Below are 25,919 nucleotides of genomic sequence, written 5' to 3' on the forward strand. Positions count from 1 at the left end.
GCCTTTCCTTCCTCTCCCCACAACTGGCTTGTGAGTTAGGTGGGGCTCAGAGAGTTCTGAGAGAGGTCACCCAGCAGGCGTCATGTGGGGAAGGAGTGGGGAATCAAACCCAGTGATCCAGCTTAGGGCCCGCCACTCTGACTCAGTGCACCACACTGACTCAAAGGATGGGGCACCTGTTCCTTGCAGGTTTTTAAAAATTTGGAGACTGTAATAAGCCAGGGTATTATTTAATGTAACCTGTGGGCATGGGATGGGAGGGAAGGAAAGCACCTTTCGAACAGTGCCAGACTGTTTTTTTGCTTTTGCAGACACCCTACTTGGAACTACCCAGTGAGTGCAGCTCTTTTCCAACTTCAGACAGGAAGGTAAAGTAAGGCCAAGAGCCATCAGTGGAAAGAGCTGCCTTGGTTTAAAGGAATAAGCTGGGCTAAATGAAGAGCTCCTGTGTTCTGGGTGCAGGGAGAAGAGCATGGCAGACTAAACGGCTATGTAGGTGAGGAGCTGAGCAGACTCTGATTTACTGTATTGCTGAATTAATGATCAGGGGAGACCAGCACCACAGTAGTACTACACACACTATACTTGATCTTAGCCAAAAGGCTAAGAAGTACCTGTTAACTAGTGGTATGCTGCCTCTAAATCTGAGGACTTCCATTTTGCGTCATCATGAACCACCATTGGTAGAGTTTTCTTCCTTCAAATGTACTGATATATTTTTTTAAAAACCTGTTGTAGCATCCAAGCACATTTGCAACTGCTTTCTTCTGCATCCTACCACTTAAAAAAAAGCAAAGTGGGGTAGAACTGGGAGCCCAGCCTGGTGAGTAAAGTGTCAGTTCCTAATGGAAGCAACACACTGGGGAAAGGGAACATGAGCTGCCTATGCTTTTTGTAGGGGTCCCAACAACCAGGAGGGTCTAGCCAATCCATTAGTAGAATACAATCTAACTTTTCTGCCCATCCCTGCTTTAGAAAGAAGCTATGTACTTCCTCATTCTAAAAACGAGCTGCTTTGTATCTTTTCTTTTCCACTGCCTTCAGACAGGAGGCCCAAATGTGCTACTGATGGGCAGCAGTGAGTACATTCAAGACCACTTCCCAATAGAGATGCATACTAGAACATGAACACACCTGCTGGGTCAAAAGGTAGGAACTCTCCCAACATCCCAAAGATTCCATCACTTTGGTCACGATTTGGCCACGTGTTGTTTCGAGGTCCTTGTGGCTTCTGTCCCAGCATCTCCGACATCATGTTGTCCATATAACTGTTCACCAGGCCTAAGCTATACAAATCGGAGCTCAGATCAGAAAAGGCGTGACTGTTCCACTGATGCATGTGAGACAATCCCGGGCCAACAGTCTGGGCTGGCTGCTGGTTGGAATTGGTTGGCCATTTGCCAGGGGGACGCTGCTGCTGCTGCTGCTGCTGCTGCTGCTGCTGGGACCCAATGGGTTGAAGCAGGTGCTGATAAAACTGCATCTGCTGCTGCTGCTGCTTTTGCGGCTGCTGTGACAGCCCTTGCTGAAGATGGTGCAGAGGAGTATGAGAAGAAGACTGAGGCTGCTGCTGTACGGCTGAGGGCTTTTGCTCTGCTGCAGCTGAAGCGGATGCAACAGAATTCCTCCTTTTCACCAGTGGGGAGGTCTGCTGGGATTTACCCATATTGAAGCCAGAGAGGAAATCTATGACCTCCTGCATTTCTTGGTCAGTTGGTAAATTCATGCCTTTGGCATTCTTGCCGCCGTTCGTTTTGCTGTTGTCTCTCCTGTCAAGGAGGAACCCATTGACAGTCTGCTTGCCCGGGCTCTGCCCAGGCTGTGCTGACTCTACTGCCCTGGGGAAGTTGCCGATGTTCAGAATGCTTTGCAGCCGTGTGTCCGTGCTGCTGGGTGTTTTTGCTTTGTCCTCCGAGTTGTTAGCTATAAAAATGTTTTTGGAGGGTGTACTAGGAATGGAGTAGCTCCCACTGTTGCTTGAATTTGCACAGGAGGTTTTCTTTGTAAACCGCGAGGTCAACTTGGAGAAAGTCTTTTGCAGGCCGCCAGTTGATTTGCTTCCATTTCCAGGTGGCAAGTCGATATGGCTCCCAAAGTCACAGATCTCACGCTGGAGCTGAATCTGAATGCAGGGCAAAGCTTGCTCCCTGTTTTAAAAAACCCAGAAGTACCAAAGATAAATCGTTATACAATCAGGCATCTTAATATAAATCAGGTACAAGGCATGCACTCTGGGATTTTCAGTAATGTATGACAGCATATTTTAAAAAATGAAGAACTGGTGAAAATAAGATGTGCTATGCAAAATACTGGATTAGCTGTTCTAAGTGCTAGTATGTACTTTCCTCGTTCAGAGAGGAAAAGGTTGCCTTGAAAAGCTCCAGTATCAATTAGGATGGGCAACCGATGCTTAATCTACAAAAATGCTGTCATAGAAAAGAAAAAAGTTATAAGCATTTTGTGAAAGATCCGTTGGTATATTCCAACCACCTTACCTGACATTATTTTTTATTATTACATTTTTATACCACCCTCCCTTGTGGTTCAGGGCAGTTTACAATAAGAATTCAATGCTCACAATTCATTGTGATATAGGTACAGTAGAAATAATTTGTTAACTATTATGAACTCATAACATTATAATATTATCTGCTTGTCTTATTTGCTGGTCATAAGCCATCTACCTAAGCACATAATACGTGTGTCCGTGCTGTTGGGTGTATGGGAGGAAATCATGCCGAATGTCTAGATTTCCTCCCATATGACTGCCTCTACCCACCCCCAAAAAAGATAGGGCCTGACTCCATTCCCTTTGCACTTCCCTCCAATGCAGTGCTCATCTCCTCTGCCACCGCATGCGTTAATGCTCCTTCAAAAAACACTGATCTTATGCACCAAGAAGGGTTGCAGTTGAGGAAGTGAATGCCATAGTGGAGAAAAGTATAATATTTACAATGTTGGGAAAATGACTATTCTGATGTCTCATCCTTCCTGTCTTACTTCCTGGTTGGATAAGGTGTCCAAGGTTTGTTGGAGATAGTTTGGTGCTGACTGGGTACTTTGTCAGCATCAGCTGCTATGGAGAAGAGCAACCAAGATCCTTGCTGAAAGAATGTACTCAGTGTCTAACAAGCCTGAAAGCCAATTCTTACCTGCATGGCTTCTGTTTTATCCAAATAACTAAGGAAGGCATTTAATGCTGACTCTTTCCAATCTGTGGCTGCTCCACAGATGAGTACTGCTTTCCAGTTGGTGAAGACTATTTTACAATCCATATTTCTTGGACGCACCCAGACAATAGGATGCCATGTTAGAACTAGGCCCAAATTCTTTTTCAGCTGTACTGTACTCTTACAGTCAGGGTGTTCCTCAGAGTTATTAATGCAGCAAATAAGGGGCAACTTGGCAGAGATTTGGTCTTACCCATTGAGGTATTAAATACCACATTTTCTTCCAGTGCTTAATAGATTTGCCATTTACTCAAACATTAAATTGGCGAAACCCACTTTTTTTTTAAAGGAAAGAAATTACAAGTGCTATGTTTGCTCTTCCTTTGTCAACCTCTGTCTGACTACCTTTGCAGCAAATCTCAGGATCAAGCCTAGGCTTGACCAGAGCCATCTGTCCATGTGACTGGAAAGAAGTGCTTCTCTATTTCAGAGACTGGCAGCTCCTATGCATGACAGCTTTCTACTCACAAGTTATGCTTTGCACATATTTGCCACTGGGGATGAATGACCCTAGCCCCGGTCCTGCCTCCAGCTTCTTCAATCACATGCTGACATGTGATGAGCCACCACTACATAACTCTTACTCATTTTTACTTGGGAAGCGAGCAGCACAAACTAAAGACTTGCCCCACCTTCCTTCCTTCCACCGATTCAGGTCAAACACTGCAGTATAGAGAACGTCCACTAGTCCCAAAGTCTTTTCTGGATCCAGGCTTCTCTGTAGCAGAGACATGGTTGCAGGATCTTCTTTTAGGCACCTATGGAACATAGGTTTTAAATCAGACCCCTGTAGATAAATTGCTCACTCACCAATCAAATATGTAATTTCCACATTTAACACACATACTGACACACACTCCTGCCTTCATCTTTCAATGTAATTACCAAGTTGATGGTACTTGAACCACAATTCTGGAACCTTCTAAACTGATCTGCGGAGCATATGCCTCTTTGTTTTCAATCTGCGCTGTGTCCACAACCACCTAACAAAGTTGGGGTGGAAAAAAGTTGTAAGTGTTCAGCATTCCAAAGATGCAGCTCTGTTTTTTTAATCTACAGCAGGAGTTCTCCCCAAGCTATTGAGAAAAAAATAGCACCATCCCTCTGGTAATATATCCTCACAAGAGCTGGATAAGACATACATTGCATAGTGAGCCAGCATGATACAGCTGGAATCTGGGAGACTTAGGTTCAAATCCCTGCTCTGCCATGGAAGCTTTCTGGGTGACCTTGAATCAGCCACATATACTCAGCTTAATCTACCTCACAGGGTTGTTGTGAAAATAAGAAGATGGACAGGGGAACAACTTAAGCTGCTTTAGGGAGAAAAGGCTGGATATATAAATGAAATAAACAAATCAATTGCTATGGCTAGCTGGCTATGAAGTGCATGCAGCGAATTTCAGTTTGAAAGAAAAGCCTGCCTCTTATTCCCTGTGATGAATACAGAAGTTTAACGCCTCAAAAAGGCCACTGACTACTTAAAGGTTTTTGAGCTGTAGACAGATGAGCAGCTTTTCATTTTGTGCTTCTTTCAGGAAACGAAATCTACTTTCCAATTTCGTGGTAAACTCGGCCCTGAAATTTGCTGCATAAGATTACAGAAACAAACCTTTATAAGATTATCACTCTGCACTCTGGCTAGAGAATCTTAAATTGTTGCTAAATTTGGAACGGGAGCTTCTCGGTTCTACAGCTCACTGAAGCATCATGGGAAGGCAACATTTGAGTGATCTAATCCAGCAGTATTTGGGTGGAAAGAAAGGTGCTCTACCAATTGAGATTTCACTATATCTGAGCAAACCGAACTCAAAATACAGGCAGCAAATGTTTCTCATAACCACCCTAGGAAGTGACTCCCTGATAGCCATTGTTCTTAGTTCACAGATGTTTCCTTCATCACTCTCACCCATGGAACAATCTAACAGCGGATGAGGCTCTCACAGGCATGCCATGCAAATGCACTTGGAACAAAGAGTTGACAAGTTTTGAACTAGCACTGAGAAGAACACAGGGCAGTTTCTGCCCAACTAATAAAAGCCCCAGCTTTGGCCATATTGCGATTTGTATCATTTTTATCCTGCTGTTTTCTTCAAGGAAGTCAGGGTTGCATACATGGCTCTTCTTCTTCACAACAACCTCGTGAGGAAAGCTAGAGAATGAATGGGCTGAAGCATCCAATTTGTTTAATGACAAGCAGAGATTTAAAACTCAGTCTTCCCAACTCTAGGTCAACACTCTAACATTAAGGGGCTGTTTTTCAACACTCCCATCATTAAGGGGCGGTTTTTCCAAATTAACCCCCTCCCCCGAAAAGCTGCTAGTTGTCCCACAAGACAAAACATATAGGTACTTACCAGCCCAGCTTGACCAAAGAGCAACTGTACAGCAGTTTTACAAGCTCCCCGCCATGTGGAAGGGCAAACCTGGTTCAATATTTCAGTCACAGGAGAATCATCCCTTGGGGTCACTCCATTATGGCACCCAGTTTCTTTGATCAGTTGTATCATAGTGTGCTGAGAGGAGGGAAATAAAAAGTTTGAAAAATTAATGGGTAAGCATGAAGCAAACAAAACAGCAGATCAAGCAGACTTTGTTGGGAGGGGCGGGATATAAATCTAATAATAAAATAAAGTATTCTACACAATCATTGATTTCTGAACAAAAGATTAGAACATGTCACAGACTTAAAGACTAAGGGTGGGATATAAAAAATATACTAAAGGGCGTTTGCTAGTGAACAACTTTTTAACCAGATCATAAGCTATTAAAACCATTTAATCAGCAATGCATCAAGCAAAGTCCAAAGTAGGTAAGATGCCAGTGGATCTGTGACTGGAACTCACATTGAGTCACCCAATTCAAGCTGAAGACATAGTATTGGTTGGGGGGAGGGGGAGAGAGAGCTAACTCTTCCTCTGATTCCTTGTCCTAATACAAAGCCACTTCACCTGTGCAAATAATCTGATCCTTTTCACTCAAGGTAACAGGGACTGAGCCTAGGCCAGCTCTTTAGGGGGGCGGGGGGGGGGAGTGTGGACACCACCACAGGGGAAAAGAATTGCTCTCATAGAATGTCTGATGACTGATCTCCCCAAGTCTGTTCATCTTCGGCCTCAAAACCACCCTGTCTGGAAAGTCTTAGCAGATATACTGATTTCACACAACACAAAACATATCTGAATGCTAAACCCTCCCAGCCCCCACACCAAATAAAGGCCCAAATCCTCAGCTAGAAAAAGAGTCCCTTCAGAATCTGCTGAAATAACTGATCCATACCGCTTATAGATGTTCTACTGAAAGTGCTTGCTAAGTTGACACAATCTTAAAGTATTGGCTTTGCCAACCAACCTTCAACACAGAACTTAACATTTGGGCAAAAGTACAACTTGGCTTGTGGTGCAGAGTGGTAAGGCAGCAGAAATGCTGTCTGAAGCTGTCTGCCCATGAGGTTGGGAGTTCAATCCCAGCAGCTGGCTCAAGGTTGACTCAGCCTTCCATCGTTCCGAGGTCGGTAAAATGAGTACCCAGCTTGCTGGGGGGTAAACGGTAATGAATGGGGAAGGCAATGGCAAACCACCCCGTATTGAGTCTGCCATGAAAACGCTAGAGAGCGTCACCCCAAGGGTCAGACATGACTCGGTGCTTGCACAGGGGATACCTTTACCTTTACTTTTACAACTTGGCTCGGGGAAAAAAAAGATTTAGTGTATTACCGTTTTCAACTTTAGGTTGTCTGCTGCAGACTCGTTGAAAGATATTCCTTTCAGGAAATGAGCACCTATCTGAATAGGAACTGTTGGGAGCTCACACTGGATTGGCTGAGGAGGAGTCTGTCTCCGGCCAGCCTGCTGGGCTTCAGCATCACTACAGCAGCCCTGAAGGGACAGAACATCACATGTGTAAGTCAAAGAGATCCATCTGCAACAAATTCAGCAATGTGTTTGCTGAAAGAAAGAAATTGCTCTTACCTGCAAACTTGCTTCAATAGCTTTTGGGTTCAAGTGGAAGCCAGCCTTCATTGCATATTCACAGTGACCCAAGCTCTCCAATGCAATTTTATATGCCTGACATTTAAAACACATACACAAAAACTCCATAAATCAAACAAATGGCAAATAATGTAAAGGTTTTAAAAATGCATGAAGTGTTGAAACTTGAAAGGAGATGGGAAACACGCCTCTTGCACTATCCAGTTGTACCCTGTCTTTGCTCTCACAGATGTCCCACTCCATTACATTGTGCTTTTTCCTCTGGGTGAAAGCATCTTACAAATCACACATTTGCAATGTATGGACGAAAACTCCAAGTAACCCTTCTAAAGGTAACCTGCGGTCTATACTATACTATCTATATTAGATGTCCTGGCCAACAGAATGGTCTTGCAGTGTTTCTTAAAGATGTCTAAAGATGTCTAGCCACACCACTCCCATTAATGCCTTCCATGAAGTGGGAGAAAAACCAGAAAAGCACAGGTTTTACAGGATGCTAAATAAGCTATCCTAAGAAGGGAGACAACTGGTCTGTGGCAACCTGAGGACCACAGCTGATAAACGGGGTCTTATTTATTGTTTCAATTTTGATACTGCCCTTCTTGAACCAGTCATCTCAGGGAAGTCATGGTCATTTGAGACAGAAATACCTTTACAAATAGTTCGCTGTAAGTTATTTCTTTGAGAAATACCTCACTGGATATGATGTCCTAACCATTCCCTTCTGGGTGGTAAAAAGTGCTAACAGGTCACAGCCAACTTATGGCAACCCCATGAGGGTTTTCAAGGCAAACGACAGAGAGAGGTGGTTCACCACTGCCTCCCTCCATGTAGCAACCCTTGGCGGTCTCATCCTACCCAAGTACTAACCAGGGTTGACCCTACACAGCTTTTGAGATCTGATGAGATCAGGCTAGCTCAGGTCATTCCCTTCTCATAAATCCCCACCTCATTCAAGAAGCAATATGAACAAAATAAAAGCAAAGATGCTGCTAACCTGCAAAGCACTGTCTATTTTCAAGTTCAGCTCTTTTAGCTGGTGCTCAGGAATTGCCACACTTTGAGAACAGAAGAGCTGTTGGACCTCAATTCCAGCCAGACAGCCATCACAGCCTCTCTCTCGCAGCCGTGATGTGGCCTTTAAGCAGAACGAATACAGTACAGACAAGACAAAAATAGCAACCGTTCAAAAGTGGCAGAATAAACTTTGAAGCACTATAAAATTGCTGTGATAAGGGCAAGCAGTAAGAGGTCAGGAGTATTTACTATAATAATAAAGTATCACATTTGCATGCTAGTCTTTTCAAGAGAGAAAAAGGTAGCAGTAGAGGAATTTTTAAGAGCCAATCCTACTTATGTTAATTAAGATTAATGTATGTGTCAATGTAACCCTTCACCATGTTTAAGGCTGAGGGGTGGGAAATGAAGGAGAGCCTTGGGGGTGCAATGTACAATGCTACAATCCATTCTCTTGACATGGAAAGTATGCAATGGTCCTGTATTTTGTCTTATTATTGTTATTGTTATTGTATTTGTTACTTGCGTCTCGCTAAGAGGCTCAAGGCGAGTTACATCTTATACTTTGTGCAGCAAGAGACCATTCAGGAACTGGAATTGAGCCCATACTCTATTGTTCGAACCCTGTCCCACTGCAATGGATCGTAATTCCCCAATAAACTACATCCTGCAGATTCCACTGCTTAAGCCAAAACCATAGCTATTGCTTACTTTAACAAGCAGTTGTGCAGAAAACATTCAAGAAACGCCACATTTAGCCCCACGGCATCATAACTGGTGGCTCTTGATTCCTCCATGAGCTTGCATGTATTGACCTACACTTAGATTTCCAATCAAGATGACAATGTACATGCATACGAAGGCTCCTACATTCAATGAAAATCACTTTTGAAGCCTCACAGATAATTTTTTTAGACGCATCAGTGCAATAAAACACATAGGAATCAGAAACATTCTTATCAGAGTGTGAAACCACACTTTAGTGTAGTTCAGGTTCAAATTCAGTGGTGGTTGAAGCTACTCCAGTGACACATCCTTTCATTAGTCTGAACCAGAACCAAAACAGTTCAGTGCTCCCAAGTCTATTCCAGTTCACAAATTAGGTGATGCAACAAAGAAGGTTCTGGCCTCGTTTCTTCCACAACTTAAAAAAAAATGCATAAGATTTGTTGTGGTGCATATTCTGTCAGGTGAATCCCTACCTTGGGTGCTTTCACACACACTAAATTTCAATCCACTTTGGAACTGGACTGTGCAGTGTGAAATGGCAAAATCCACTTGCAAACATTAGCAGAAGTGGATTGAAATGGCATTATTGAGCATGTGTGAAAGCACCCCAGCTGATTGAAATGAAATAGTCACGAGTTCTGAGTTGTCATATTATCTGCTGTTTTTGAGAACTAGGTCAAGTGTAACCCTTAAAAGTTAGGAAGTATGTATGTCAGGGGTAGTCAAACTGCGGCCCTCCAGATGTCCATGGACTACAATTCCCAGAAGACCCTGCCAGCGAATGCTGGCAGGGGCTCCTGGGAATTGTAGTCCATGGACATCTGGAGGGCCGCAGTTTGACTACCCCTGATGTATGTATTTGTTTACTTATTTATTTACATTTGTATACCATCCTCCCTTGAGGCTCAGGGCAGTTCACATGAAACGTAAGAAACAAATACACTGAACTCAGTTTCAGTGTCAAATAGAATAGAATACAACAATGGTAACAGTAACAACAACAGAAGATAACAGTTTAAACAGGACAAGATGCATGAAATAAGAATAACCAGAATGCTTAGCAGTACATTTGCAATGTGTTTTCAATTTTTATTATTTAAAGTGGATTGCAGCTTTAACCCAGTGGAAGTTTGCCCTGTATGCTGCTTTTCAAACTATGAAAGAAAAGTACTGAACACATAATGGGCTGGATCCACTCAGTCCAGTCAAACTCTCTTTGCTCCCCCCTTCCATATCCCACATAGCTTTTGTCTATGCAGTTGTCATGGTACCGATATAGCCTTTTTGATAGTCCATCGGCCCTCTCCTCCCTTTTTTAGCAGTGGAAAAGCTGGTTGGCTCCAATCCAGTATGCAGAAGCCCTCCCAGACAAAGATTCTGGGAAACACAAATTACTTTTAGTCAAACTCCTATTTTGAACAGGCACCTTTTGGAATTCATTTTTGAGTTTTGTTCAGGAGTAGAAATGGCAGGGCGCAATCCTGTGCAGTTACTCCTATCCTCTCACACTGATTTCAATGGGCTTAGAAGGGAGTTAACTCTATATAGCAGTGGTCTCCAACCCCTGGGCCGTGGCTCCCTCTTCCCGCCCCCCCCCCCCCGCAACGAGAAGCTCGCCAGGCCGCAAGCAAATTAGCCGGCAAAGCGGCCGATCAGCTTGCGGCCCGGCAAGCTTCTTGCTTCGGGAGGGGGGGGGAGAGAAGCTTGCTAGGCCGCAAGCTAATCGACCACTCCGGCGGCCGATTTGCTCATGGCCTGGAGTGGCGGGGAGGGAACTGCGGCCACTGGCAAACGCACACGCGCGGCAAGTCTGCACATGCGCGTTTCTGCCGGGGCTGCCGCGAAACGCGGGGGCCCCGGGTCGCCCTCTCCCCCCACCCCGTCACAGCAGTTCACGGCCGCCGAAAGGTTGTGGACCGCTGCTATATAGGATTGCGCTGTAAATCTTTTTTTTTTTTAATGGGAAAAGGAAAAAAATTATTTTCTATCAGGAATACCGAAATCTAGCAGCACATAATCAAAAAAGAAACTGGAGTTTGTGAGCTTCAGAATGAGACATTTGGCTGTTGCAGGCAAAGTACATCATACAGCGACAAGAATGAGCACGTGTTTTATGGGAAACATATTCTGTCAAGTGAATCCCTACCTGAGGTGCTTTCACACACACTAAATTTTAATCCACTTTGAACAAAGGACTGCCCCCACTTTTTGTTAGATTCATGTCAACATGCTAGCACTGCAACTTTTATTTATTTATTTACCCTATATATGCCAAGACTTGGCATGGACTAAAGGAAAAAGCAACAGCCACCAAAATTCAATACTGAGGACAGAAATGGGAAAGCAAGAACCTTCTATGTCTTACTTCCAAGAAGAATCTGATTAATTTTTACTGGAGATAGAATTCTAGACAAGCATTCTGATCCATCTGGACAGCTTTCATAGAAGCTTACCTCCGCTGCGCCTCTCCAGGATCGCACAGCATCTTCTAGCTCAGTTGTGGGGTTTGGATTGGATGTCTCAGCCATACTAGAATTCTTCCTTTCCTGAGCTACCACTTCAGCAAAACACGAATGAGCCACTGGCTGGACCTTCTGCAATGCTTGGGATAAAAACTGAAAATGTACCTGCATCACTGTCAAGAAACATCGTCCAAGTACCTATGAAAGTAAGGAGGAGAAAAGCCATATCAGAATTTCTTCCATCAAATACTGCTGTTTGTCTTATGGGATGAGAGGCACAGGCACTAATCAAAACCTATTTCAATGCGTGAAAGGTGCTCAAGAGCTGTGTACTCTTGTCTAGAAGTTATCTGCTTTCTTGTTGCAACTATGCACCCTCCTTATTGAGAACAACCATTTGGGACTTGCTGAGAAGGGTTCTTCTCCTCTGGAGTAAGGAGGACATCTGAGGAATGGATTTCCTCACTGGTTTCTCAGGGAGGCAAAAGCTAAAAGAAATGCCCTTCTTCCTCTTCCTGTCATGCATGCTTTCTCTCTCTCCAGTCTGGATATTCCAATAGCTATATGCCAGCCTTAACTATAATCCAAGATAACTGAAAACTATAATTACAGAAAACTTGAGTTAGCCTGGAGTGAAAGTTGAAAAAAATGTGAGGAAAAAAACGTTTGAATTCAATCTCCCTTCTTTTGTGTGTGTGTGCATGTGTGTATGTTGCAAAAGGTAATGGAGATGACTGTAAGGCGGGGTCAGATGTCCTACTTACTCTAGAAGAGAAGGACCCTTCTCAGAATAGTCATTCTCCCTCTGGAGTGGAAGACATCTGAGGAATTAAATTCTAAATAAATACATACATAAATAAATATAAATAATAAAATAATAAGGCCACAGCTAAGTCCTGGGTGGGATGTCATCCCCCCTGTCCACCACATGCTGCAACCTATGCTTCCCAAAAGCTGCGTTAGAGGAGCTATAGGCATCTATCTTATAGTGCCTGGTGAAGGAGGCCAGAGAAGACGCTCACTGGGTACACTGCCTCTTGGCCTAGAACTAGCACAGGGGTCTCCGGGTCTTCCTCCAAGAGGAATCCATCATTCCTGGGATCGTAAGCCATGATCGTGCCAATATAAAAAAGTGGGACAAACTGGGCTAGAAAATGGCTGCCGCAGCAAAAACACTGAGGGGTGGACTGCCTACCAGCTGCAGAGTGCTCTGGCACACCTGGTGGAGTGCCGATTTTGAATGGGAGGGAAGGAGCAAAATGAGGGAGGGAGAAGGTACAAAGGAGGCAAGGAACGGGGGGGGGGGGGGAGGTTATAAAGATCTCACTCAGAAAAAAGATATTCACAGTATGCTGCTTTCCTTGCTTTCCTTGCCTGAGGTAGGGGGAAAATTGAAGAGAGAGATTCAGTACGCATGACAGGAAGAGGATGGAGGGTTTTTATTTCACCTCCTGCCTGAGAACCGTATGAGCAAACTCATTCCATGACATAGTATCTGAAGAAGTGTGCATGCACATGAAAGCTCATACCTTGAATAAAACTTTGTTGGTCTTAAAGGTGCTACTGGCCCCTTTAGATTTATTCCATTCTTCAGTTGTCCCCTGCTCCAGAGGGAAAAATTGGGCCCAACAAAGCAGGTTGGCAAATATCAAGTACAAATTAAATAAGATCAAACACAGTCTAAAATATACTTCTGACCCTACTCTGTAGCATTACTGGTTTTAAATATGATATGCTTCTGCCACTTTTGTCTTTGCAAAGCTATTCAATGGAAATATGACCTTGTGTTTCTAGTACTCACTTGGGGGCTTTTGATACCATCAACCACTGAATACTTCTGGACCAGATGGCTGAAGTAGTCATTATGGGAACTGTACTAGTGGCTCTGATTGCTAGTAGGCTAGTTCTAAAACATGGTATAGTGAAAATACTGTCTTGTAGTTTTATATTCTGTCTCTTGTGATATTTAGAATCTACATGAAACTATTGGACAAGGTTGTATGAATTTGGACAAAGTGTCATCATTATGCAGATGACCTCCATTAAAATGGATTGAGTTCTGTGCTAAGGTTTTGTTCATAAGGAAGCTGATAACTCAATCTATCAACACCTAACAAACGCAAGGTTCTTAAAAGTTTGCTTTCCACCTTTTAATGTTTATGCCTATATATTGTGTGTACTTCCTGGCAAATAGAAGGGGAAGAAATGGAGATAGTGACAGATTTTATTTTCCTGGGCTCCAAGATCACTGCAGATGGGGACTGCAGCAAAGAAATTAAAAGACGCTTGCTCCTGGGGAGGAAAGCTATGGCAAATCTAGACAGCATCCTAAAAAGCAGAGACATCACCCTGCCAACAAAAGTGCGTTTAGTCAAGGCTATGGTCTTCCCAGTTGCAATGTATGGCTGCGAAAGTTGGACCATAAGGAAGGCCGAGCGTCAAAGAATTGAGGCTTTTGAACTCTGGTGCTGGAGAAGACTCTTGCGAGTCCCTTGGACTGCAAGGCGAACAAACCAGTCAGTCCTAGAGGAGATCAGCCCTGACTGCTCTTTAGAAGGCCAGATCCTGAAGATGAAACTCAAATATTTTGGCCACCTCATGAGAAGGAAGGACTCCCTGGAGAAGAGCCTAATGTTGGGAGAGATCGAGGGCAAAAGAAGAAGGGGACGACAGAGAATGAGGTGGATGGATGGAGTCACTGAAGCAGTAGGTGCAAACTTAAATGGACTCCGGGGAATGGTAGAGGACAGGAAGGCCTGGAGGATCATTGTCCATGGGGTCGCGATGGGTCGGACACGACTTCGCACATAACAACAACAATTGTGTGTACTAGATGCAGATTCTGTCATTATATTGTTGTTTGTTCTACAGACCATAAAGAATGAATAAATCAATATGCAGATGACACCCAGTTCTATTGAGTGTGTGCCAATAAACTAACACTCAATCTGGACAGAGGTGTTGTTGGCCAATGGCAAAAGCTACCTGAAGGTGAGTCAACCTGGAGGAGACTGTGTTTTGTCTGAAGGACCAGATTCACCCTGGGGTGATACTGTTGGGATCTGGCCTACAGTTAGAGGCTCATGTCTCCTCCAAGCCATTTTAATGTCTTTTATCAGCTTTGGCTGATCTATAGCCCTTTCTCAAAAAGTGTGATGTGACTATGTTGACCTATCCTCTGAACACACCCAGGTTAAACCAATGAAATGCATTTTATGTGGGGCTACCTTTGTAAACTGTCTAGAAACTTCAACAGGTCCAAGATATAGGGGGTACAATATTGTCAAGGGCTAGATATGAGATCAATATGAGTTAACATATCTTCAGTTTTAAAGGATTATCATTGACTACCAGTTTGCTTCCACATACTATTCAAAGTGATGGTCATGATTAAAAATCCCTCCATAGCCTCGGAGCATGATACTTGAGACACTAAGTTATCTTATATGAACCTGCCTACTTGTTAAAACTGTCCTCAAAGATTCTGCTCTCTGTGTACTCACTTACAAATACAAAATGGCTACACCCCCTTCTGTGGTATCTTCTATGATATCATCTTATGCCAAACTTGAAATCTTAAGGTGCCAGGCAAAAAAATGTTTATTTCCCCAAGTTTATAAATCCCCACTTTTGATATTTTAAACAGACAAATCCTTTTACTTTTTGCTGGATTATTTTTTTTTTAATTGAAACATGCTCTGCGTTTGTAATTGCTGCTTTAAGTGCTTTTTTGGGTTGTGCATTTATTAGCTTTTTCTTGCTTAGTTTTTATTTACTTATTTAACATTTCTTTAACATTTTTAAATTATGTTTTATTGTTTTATATGTGTATACAAACTGTTTCAAAGCTATAGTTATAGCAGGAGCAGAAAATATATACTAACGTCATACAACTCAATGTAAAAAGTGGTTTTGAAGGGGGGGTCAAGTAAATGAAAATGCACAATTTGCATACGCAGTCATTTTTCAGCAGAGCAATAAAATAGTGCCATATTCATTTAGGCAAGTATCTGAAGTTACATAAGCAAACATCTCAGTTGATGTTTTCTTGTTTTCACACAGGATATGATTTCTGTTCTGAATGGTAAAAGACAAAGTTAACACTATTGCAGAATGAACACCCCACCCAATTTACCCCCCACCTCCTGCACCTTACCCCCTCCATCTGAACCTTGGGGAATTGTAAAACTAGTCTATTGACCCCAGGTTCATTGAGAGTTTTGTGATGGAGTGGTTTGCCTTGTGATTTAGGATTTTTAAGTAATCTCCAATGGGTTTTTATAGTTTTATGAATATTTGTATTTGATTTTAATGATGTTAGTTAACCTGATACCATTGTTGGAGAGGAGAGGCCTAAACATCACATAAATATAAATAATGCATATATTATTAATAATAATTATATGAGTACAACCATACATCTCTCTTTCTTGTGATCCACCTCACAGGAAGCTGCCTGCCTTATACTGAATCAACTTCTTGGGTCCATCAAGCTCAGTATGATCTACTCAGACTGGTTGCAGCGTTCCAGGGTCTGAGGCAGAGTTCTTTAACATCACTAACAGATCTAACTGTGGACACTAAGGATTGAACTTGGGACCTTCTGCATACAAAACAGATGCTCTACCACTGAGCCACAGCCCCCTAACTGACAATCATCGAGGACATACTAAAGCCATCCCTTCAGTCATGTGCACAACTTTACTTAGAGTTGGCACCTTCCAATTTGCTGTTAGGTCTTGGGACATTCAAATATCTAGTTCTTGGAGGAAGGAGCTAAAGCATGCACCAAGTAACATCTTCCATTCCAATATCTGAGGCAGAGCAGCTGGGAGCAAAAATACTGGGAATGGATTAGGGGGAGGGAGAATGTTATTTTCAACTGTACCCAGCTTTGAAGTACTCATGGGTCAGAAAGCAGACTCTAAATCTAATTAAATCATAGATGTGGGCACAAATTTTTTCCCACTGACTTTTGTTAACTGAGCTATGTTTCACTTGTGGCCACCAACTGACTATGACCATAGTTAAAGAGAGAACCACTAAACCTAGGTTACCACTTTTCTTTGTTTTAATGGGTTTACAAGTGTTGTCTCCCTCTCCCAGACAGCAATAAGATAGGCCATATGCTATCCCTCCAGATGGGTCATTGGGAGCATGGAGAATCATGACTAACCCTAAATACCCCTACCTCAGACAAATGATCAAGAGGGGATGAACAATCTCAGACCAGGAATATCACTCTTTCTGTTCCCAACAGGAATAACTATCACAGCATTGCTCTAGGTTGCACTGTATAGCTGTGAACCAGCAACAAGTCTTTTTATTTCCTGAACCAGCAGCTCACGTAGGTGTTGGAAAATTCATCTGGTTCTAATCCTAGCCAGAGACTAGCAACTGCTTGGCATTTTTAGTTGTGTGCTCTTGAACAGTTGTGTGTGACTTTCCTGAACAGATGGGTCATGTGACAGTTGAGGCATATAATTCAGTTTACAAAATCCTTGTAACAAATACACTCACACCAAACCTGCAAAAGATTTAACATAGGTCTCTAAAGTTCAGTTAAATAGACTAAACCTGTAGTTGGGCAATGCACATGTTTTTCAAATATTATTTCCATGTTTACTACATATAAAAACGGAAGATGATGGCCACTGTTTCTCTCAACATGTTGCATCACTTTCAAAAGTAACATTTAATAAGCATATTTGATTAAAAACAGGCAATGAACTAACTACATTTTTTTTAAAGTTGGCTGATATCAAGTCAGGCTTTCAATTTATTAATCTATTCCATCTTTTCACTTGCTTTCCAGTTGCAAGCACTTCTGCAATCAACTCTCTCTGCAACCAGAGAAGCAAAAACCCAAAGGGGACTAGAATCCTGAGCTAAATCCACTGCAGCAAAATGGATGCTATGGAAGAGTTTGCTCAGGAAAGGCACCTCACAGACTCCCATAAAATAAGTTGGATTTTGGAGATCCTATGACCAAATGGGCTGCACAATTGCAGTGCAGTCTCTTGTCTTCCTCCATTTAAGGAATGCATGTACAAGCACTGCAACTCAAAGCACACAGCTCCCTATCAATTGTATTCTATGAGAACACATTTATATATTTGTTTACGAGCAAGAGTTTGTCAAGATGGCAACACTTCAATCTATTTAAGAAGAGCTCCTAGTCGCAACGGCTCCCTGTCTCCCCCCCACCGTTTTCCGTCTCGTCTCCCTCCGACATTCCTTTATGATTCAATCATTTCCCCTCTTTGTACAAAGTTTAAACTTAACAGTTTAGGTATGCTGACTGACCTCTCCAAGTGCAGTTTGCTTTTAAAAAAAATATTGACTTGGCATCCAGGAAAAATAAAATCTGGGACAGTTATACTGTCCTAAAAAAGATTATTATGGAAACAGCAGTGCTTGTATGAATTCTTGCTGAATCCGGTTTTACTCAAACTTAAGCTTATTAAAACATTTTGAAACTGGTAAAATTTTAAAGCAAATACACCATGAGGAAAACTAACATTTGGGGTAGGGGTGGGTAGGAAGACACTGGATCAAGTACTTCTTTTACAGTAATGACCAGACCCTGCCTTACTATCCAGCCTTTATTGGCCTTCCTCCCTAGTCCTGTGGGTGAATGCACTATAAATGCCACATACTTGCTATTTTATAACATTATAACCTAGCAGCCCAAAATTATAGGAGTTAGGAATAGGGATTTCCTCTGTGGTATGCCGCTTTACTGGCTACCACAAGAGCCGAGAGTCTGCTTGGGGAAAGTTTTTTAAACATCACATTGAGAAAAGAATGGAGCAGGTGGTGAACTTTCTGAAAGGGCTTCAGAGATGAGGCTGAGGAGAACTCTTGACTACTCATCGTTCTGTGTTATTTAAAGCTGGTAGTTGCTTAATTTTTTTTTCAGTCTGAGATGCTATCCTGGAGGGGGATGTATACGTCTTCAAACATCAAATGAGACATGCAAGCATGATTAGAGGAAGTGAGAACTGTTCTACGTGGCAGCAGTAGCCACCAGAGATGGTAGTAAGTATTTTTGATAGTCTCTTCTCCTCACTTCCTACAAGGCAGGAATTGATCCTGTATTCTTATGAATCACAAACCTACACAATTCATGTGTCCAGAGTTAAAGAAAAGCCTCAGCTATTTATCCTACTTTCTCACCCTCCATTTGGTGAAGTTTCCCAACATGCCAACTGGGCTGAACGACAACTACTTAGGAGAATCTGATGCCATCCAGATAAAGAGTACTCACCAAATAAAGAGTACTCACTCAGTACCTACTTCCTGTAACATTCCACGTTCACAGGCTTGGAGAATATAGTTCCTGTTCTATTCAAGATCATGTGCAAGCATGCTCTGCACAAACTGCAATGGAGGAGTAGGACAGAATAACAAGCATACAGGAGACTCATGACCATTCTGGATTTAGAGAGGCTCCTGATGCTGCCAAAGTTATTTTTTAAATAAGGGTCATTAAGATGCAGAGATAAGTGATATATGTGTGTCCGCTGTAGATGCTTAGGAAGCAGGGGGAGCAGCAAAGCAACAATTTGAAAGTAGGAGAGCGGCAGATGTGCTCAGCACAGTATAGATTAACTACCTAGGGATGAAGGAGCAACAGAAAGATTCATAAATCTGTTTTAGCAGCATCCATGAGTACTAGAACAATATTTTTAAAAGACCTTGTGACATAACCACAGATTGCTGGTGGCCAATGGGGCACAATAACAGACAAAGCCACTTTCTAACAAGCTCTCTAAATATATAGAAAAAGCTTAATGCATCTGATGCAATGAAGATTCTATCATGTCTGTTACAATCATAAAACAAAAAAGACACCATGAGGCAAAAAATTCTGTGTATAATTAGCTGTATGCAGAAAGAATGTTCTGCATCTGATTACTTATGTGTGTCCGCTGCAGACGGCAAGGTAGCACATGTGATACAAGCAACTGCAAATATACACACAAAAATAAATGACACCTGTTGCTCTGACTTACTACAGAATGCCTGGGGGCAAAATGATGTGATAAGCAAACACAGAAAACACTCAGAAGATGGAGCTAACAGTGCAAGTCATACAGGATAGTTGTGCCAAGCTGGCTTTTCAATAATATTTTACAAACAAGTCACAACAATGCAGATGGTGCTTGATACAACATGCAGCCTGACAGTCAGCATGGTGCCATGGTTAGAATGTCAGACTAGGATCTATAAAGCCCATGTTCAAATCCTTGTAAGGTTGCCAAGGGACTTTGGGACAATCACATACTCTCAGTGTGACCTACCTTACAGAGTTCTTGAGAAGATAAAACGGAAGAAAGGAGATCAATGTAAGCTACCTACGTCCCCATTGTGGAAAAGGGCAAAGTGTAAATGAAGTAAATAAATAAGTGAAGAAAGTGATATAAGAAAGAGGGGCCAATACCAGGCCTAAAAGGTAGTGTCTGTATCAAAACTTCAAGAGTGATCTTGAAGATAGAAAGAAATGTGGAAGGCACCCAGAAAAAACGTTGTGTAATAACAGGTGATTCAAATACTCTTACAGTGAATGGGTAAATCTGTGCTCAGGTCATGAGGCACAAAATTCTGGATACCATAAACTACTGTTCTTTTAATGCAGTTTTTGTACATGGCAATTATGCTAAAGTACCAGGGAGGTGAGATTCAGAACAAGAGGAACAGAAAAATACTAGATAATCGAGAGTCTCAAATTATTGCACTGTGTGTATGTATTTCTTATTATAGTCCTTCCCTTGATACTTTGTGGGCTAGTACACATCAATGGTTAGCATAACATGGCCACATGCAACTGTGTTCTGCATACTCAGGGGACTGCTGACACATGCAGAAAAATATAACATGAAGTAAGCATTCTCATTGTTCTCTACTGCGGGGGGAGGGGGGAATAAAAGTAGGGGAAGCCTACTTCCCACTATCTGTTTTGCTTTGTATTGTGTTAGATTACTGGTCTAGCTAGCTCAATATGTATTCATACAACCTTCTACTCCAGCCCTAGGTTCTCAAGGTGACTTACAATATAAAGCAGTATCATACAAATTAAAAAAAAAACTATCCCCATGCCCAAAGCTTTAAAAAATGTGTAATACTGCAAACCTGAGTAATATTAAAAGCATTAAAAAGTGGAATTGTAGTGAATATAATACAAAAACACATTGCAACAGTAACAGATCTGTAGGAAAGCAAAACAGTATTATCTAACTGAAACATGCACAGTGTTAACAACCTATCTGAAAGATCAACAAACAACCTACGCAAACAAATACCTTTTCATCTTGCACGCTAGCAGCTCAGTAGGTTTAGTGCCAGGCTTCGCCAGGCAGAGCAGTTTGCAAAGGTCTCAAGGAAGGAAAGGTTATTTCATAACAGCTAGTAACAGAGAGTTGTTGTTGTTTTAATTGCAGCTGCCAGAAATTGAGTCTGAACCTTCTATGTAAAAGCAAACATGCTACAAGTGAGCGACAGCCTTTCTAGGGATTGATCCTGGACTTTTTGCATTCAAGCAGACAGGCTACAAATGAGCAATGGCTTCTTAGCTAACAGTGAGGCTGCGTTGAAACCTACTGACCCATCAGAGACCAGAATGCTTCAGCAGGAGCAAGGCTGCCCTTGGAATCTGGTCCTTCAGACCAGTGGTTCCCATCCCTTTATGGCATGGTGACCTTCATCCACATTTAATTGTTGTAATGACTCGCTTAAAAATATAGAACTTGCACAAATCAATAACACTACAGAAGTCTGGGACCCACTTCACAAGGCTTTGCAACCCGCAGTTAGGAAATACTGCCTTATTTATTCAATGTATTGCCCGCCTCTCCCCAAAGGCTTGTGGCGGGTTACAATATCGAGATAAAACCCCAGTAAAACCCCCTTAAAACAGACATGCAAATAGATTACATTCAAAAATCCCATGGGGATAAGATACTGCGGCAAAACATCTAATAATACTAATTTTATTTATTAAATTCAATTTAGAAGATGTAGGCACCTTGACACATCACATGTGGTTATAAACATGTAACAGCCCTGATTATTTGGAAGCACAGGGTTCTGGCAGAGGGATTAATTAGGATCCATGGAATAGCACTATTGATGATCCCAATTAATCATACCAACTCTAAGCTGTAAAGAAAAGACCCCCAACCAATTTACAGTACCATGGAAAGGGAATTGAAGTTAGGATAGGATTATATACTGTGAAATGTGAAATCCCTAATTCCTCCCCACTCACTCACTGTCTTAGACTTCAGGTTCAGGATTAGATTATCAGCTTCCTGCTCACCTGGCCTCGGCAGTGGTGTCAAGGTTCAAAGATAGCATATAAACTGCACATCTAACTCCAGAAATAAGAGCAAAGCTAGCCAAACTGTGGCTCTCCAGATGTCCATGAGCTACAGTAACCATGAGCCCCTGCCAGCCCCTGAATTAGAGCAATACTACTGTGGGAAGTGATTTCTTCATTTATTCTCACCCCCTGGCCCCCATTTCTCCAAATTTAATGATCTTATTATCTTCATCCCCCCTTGCCCCCAGGGCCATCTTGGATGCTGTAAACTTTTAAGGGCCAATTAGTTTGTAAATAAAAATGTCCAGGCTAAAGGATTAATTAAGGCTGAAGGTAAAGATTTTCCTCCAATCCTAACTAATTGCATCCTCCATCTCTGCTATGAAGGGAACTGAAAGTATTCAAGATCAAAAGCACCCCAGCAATTATGTGGGGTGGAAAATTTTCCAAAATAGAAGATCTTCCTTCTCACATATGTAAATATAAGTCTGTTGATCTATAGTTTTCAGGGCTGTTGTACTGCAAACCCATGTTTGCTAGGCTAGATATGGAATATAAAGCATGGAGAAACCCTAGTACTTGCACATGGTCCAGGCTTGGACCATGGAATATCTGCCTTCTTTAATGTTAGCAAAATTTGAATACTGCTATTTAAGTTATTTGTTTAAATTTGGATTGGTAAATTTTCCAATTCAAAATTCCCCAGAAAACCTAGATCACTGGCCCCAAGGCGACCCCCCCCCCCCCCGGCAATATCTCTGAGCCTCACTTCAAACATTAGACACAGGGATTATAAAATACATCCTACTTGCATTTTTAAAGTTACTGCTGCTTTATAATGCCTAACTCTTCACCAAGTATAAAGCTTCTCCCATCAGCCATTGCATCATCTACTGCATATTCCTTCCAAGGTAGATTTAAGAGCAGCTTAACTTCTCAAATGACAGAACACTTCTGTGAAAGTTTGAGGAAATTCCAAGTTATTTTAGACTCAGGACATGCTGGCCCATGGGGTGTTCCCTTCTAACTTTCAATATGTTATGGACATCACTGAAAATTCCTGTATTGACCACATATCTGATCTATACTATGATCGAAGGTATACAGAATACCAGCTATCATAGGTAAAAAATGGGGAAATGCCCAACAATGTTTCTTTGTTTAAATCCCAGATTTCACATATTAACAAAAACGCTAAAGTGTTTTTCTCCTCACAGCTACTCTAACAGTTGATTTTTTCCTACGGCTCAGTTTTTATAGCCACCTTAAGCAGAGAAATGTAAGAGTTGCATTCAGATAAAAAGACAAGACCATGGCTTACTATTAGTAGAAAGCCTGTGAAGTCCTTAGGTTTGTGTGCTCTCTTCCTCTCAGATGCAGAAGCACCTACTATTGTTTTTTGCCTACAAATTAAGGGTGGTTTGGGATTTAATTTTATGCCCAAGGCTACAGATCTGAAGTGGGTTTGTTTTAGGGGAGTTTGCAAACCCCAGGTACATTCATGGATTAAACTGTGGTTTAACCCATCCTAGTTCATAGGCAAGAAAGAAATCAATGTCCAATAAAAAGTTTGTTAGAAACCAAGAAATATTCAGATACAAGCCATATACCTGGGTCAGGGGGAGAAACAATGGCTATGTCAGCCCAAGCACTTTTTATAATGAGAGACCAAGTTGATTGTAGGTTGTTGTTGTTTTTTTAATTAGGGCAAAGAGTATACTGTATTATCAAAGCAGCTGGCCTTCTTCCTACAAGATCCACTTGTGTCCTCAGGCAGAGAAGAATTCCACTAAATAATCAAGGATCTAGTATGCATGTGCCCTTATACTGAATCTACTCTCTCTAATCTCTCTCAAGTACTACAGATTGCAGCAAATCTATAAAATGCTCTGCCCTTTCCATTAGTTGCTGGGTTGGATCCATTATTCATTTTCTGTTGGTGTGGGAAGCACAAAACATGAATGAGACTATGACAAACCAAAGTAAATAATTATAAAAGCACTTGTTACAGTAGCCAACAATGCAATTTACAACATATCTATATCTGTGCTCATTCATAATTAGCAGGATGAAGAAACAAGTCCTCCACAAATTGGCATGCTAATAACCTTATATGCAAACGCTCCAAGGGGCTGGGGATCCCCACTATTGGCAATGGGAGAAGATAGTTTGAACAAAGGGCAAGAGATACAGGAATGCTCACACCCCTTCTAATGTTCATCCCATCCTGAGATATAATGGTGGTGAGGCTAAGAAAAAACAACCTTTCTCTGTCACTGGTGTTGCACAATGTCAGGTCTATAAATAATAAGACCGCTATTCTGCAAAGTTTCTCTGCAGAACAGAATATGGACCTGGCATGCATGACTGAGACCTGAGCATGGGAGGGTGAGACAGTTGCCTTGAAAAAAAACTGGCCCTACCCAGGTACTAGGTCCTTCACCAATTGTGGACAAAAGGCTGGGGGGGGGGGAGTTGCGATACTGGTCCAGAAGTCTTTCTCCTTCAGACACTGTCCAGTCTAATGACCCCAGGCACTGAATGTGTGGTCCTGAGGTGGGATGTTGAAGAGATCTTGGCCATCTGACTGCTGTACCAGTTACCTAATGCAACAACAGATGCCCTTCCAAACCTCTTGGAGATGATGGCAGAGCAGTTCCCTAAACTAATAGTTCTCGGGAACTTTAACAATGCAAGAAAAAAAACAGCATCTCACAAGGTTTTATTTATTTAGTTAGGGTTTAAAATATAGTTTCATAAAACATTAACGTTAAACCTTAAAATCCACAGACTTTAAGTGGATCTAGTGTAAACCATGGCAACATTAGGATTCAATTTTTATCTAGTCCTACACATCAAGCAGGACACACTCTGGGGGACTGAGACTGGACTGATGCAATCTACAAGAATGTCATGGGTGGACCATTCTGCTCCAAAGGTCTGTGTCAGTGTCTCACTCCCTATTTAAGCAGAGAGCTGATTTATAAGAAGACTTCCAGCAGGGTTCTGGAATTCTTTCGAGAGTTCCAATGGCCCCCCCTGTGACTCAGTAGATGAGCTAGTGGAGGACTGATATAGCCATCTTTCCGAGGCCATCAACAAAATGGCTCCCTGACACCCTCTATACTCCCATCCTAAGCTAGCTCCATGGCATACCCTGGAGCTACACAAACTGAGATGGCTAGAGCAAGTTGGCAGAAAGCTTTTGATGACACTTCAAGAACATCTTATAAATCACTTATGAAAGTTTATGAGATGGCAATAAAGACCACAAAAACTTGTTATTATGCAGCCACTATTCCATCTGCTAGCTATCGTCAGCATATTTAATATGATTTGGTCTTTTATATTCTTGAATATAGGACAGACCGAAATTACACAATTAAGGATTAGCGAGGTATTTGCAAGCTTTTTTGCACAGAAAACTTTGATGCTCATGACTTAACTGATTTTAATGCAATAACAGAACCTGTCTCAGGTTACTATTTTGGATCACTTCAGACTGCTCTCCTTGGGCAATGTGGATAGAACTCTGACTGCTGTTCAGCCTACCACATGTCCTTCATGGATGGTAAGAGCCGGTGGCAAGAGGATTCCCTCAGACAAATTATCAATTTGCCCCATCTCCAAGAACATCCCCAAACAGACTGGAGGAGGTGATTAGGCCACTTTTGAAAAAAAATTGGATCCATCAAACTGCCCCTCATCTTGCACTTGCCATTTCTAGGTGAGGTAGTAGAGGATGCAATCTCTGAACAGCTACAGTTTTCTGGAAGAAACACTGGCTCTTGATCCATCTCAGTCTGGCTTCCAACCTGACCATGGAGCAGAGATGGCTCTGGTCACCCTCATGAACAATCTCCAAAGATAGTGGGGTCTTGGTGGTTCGCACTGCTCTTATTAAATCTGATGGCAGTGTTTGATGCAGTCAATCATGGGTTTTTAGCCTACCACCTAGCTGATATGGTGTTTCAAGTTATGTCCCTTAAATGGCTGAAATCTTTCTTCCAAGGTCAGAGACAGAGGATGGCTCTAGTAAGAGAGACTCCCAGTGGCATGTACTGGTGCGCGTGGTTCCTCAGGGAGCCGTTCTCTCCTCAATATTATTTAAAATCTACATGCAGCCCCTTACTCTAGCCTGGTGAAATACTCTTCCAAATGAGTT

At 42.1% G+C, this 25,919-nt stretch overlaps 1 protein-coding gene across 8 annotated transcripts in view; it reads right to left on the reverse strand.

Moving 5' to 3' along the window:
• Positions 1-25,919, reverse strand: part of GARRE1 (granule associated Rac and RHOG effector 1) — a 67,294-nt gene that overhangs the window by 8,370 nt on the left and 33,005 nt on the right. For all 8 annotated transcript variants that reach the window (XM_077309756.1, XM_077309757.1, XM_077309760.1 and 5 more), the window contains 8 exons: positions 11,422-11,628; positions 8,220-8,360; positions 7,202-7,297; positions 6,947-7,108; positions 5,588-5,746; positions 4,116-4,213; positions 3,863-3,988; positions 1,135-2,147 (listed from right to left, as the gene is read on the reverse strand). In XM_077309756.1, coding sequence (XP_077165871.1) covers positions 1,135-2,147; positions 3,863-3,988; positions 4,116-4,213; positions 5,588-5,746; positions 6,947-7,108; positions 7,202-7,297; positions 8,220-8,360; positions 11,422-11,628 — 2,002 coding nt within the window. The remainder of the gene's footprint in view (positions 1-1,134; positions 2,148-3,862; positions 3,989-4,115; positions 4,214-5,587; positions 5,747-6,946; positions 7,109-7,201; positions 7,298-8,219; positions 8,361-11,421; positions 11,629-25,919) is intronic.

This window comes from Paroedura picta, chromosome 14 (genome assembly GCF_049243985.1).
Source record: "Paroedura picta isolate Pp20150507F chromosome 14, Ppicta_v3.0, whole genome shotgun sequence".
Taxonomy (NCBI): domain Eukaryota; kingdom Metazoa; phylum Chordata; class Lepidosauria; order Squamata; family Gekkonidae; genus Paroedura; species Paroedura picta.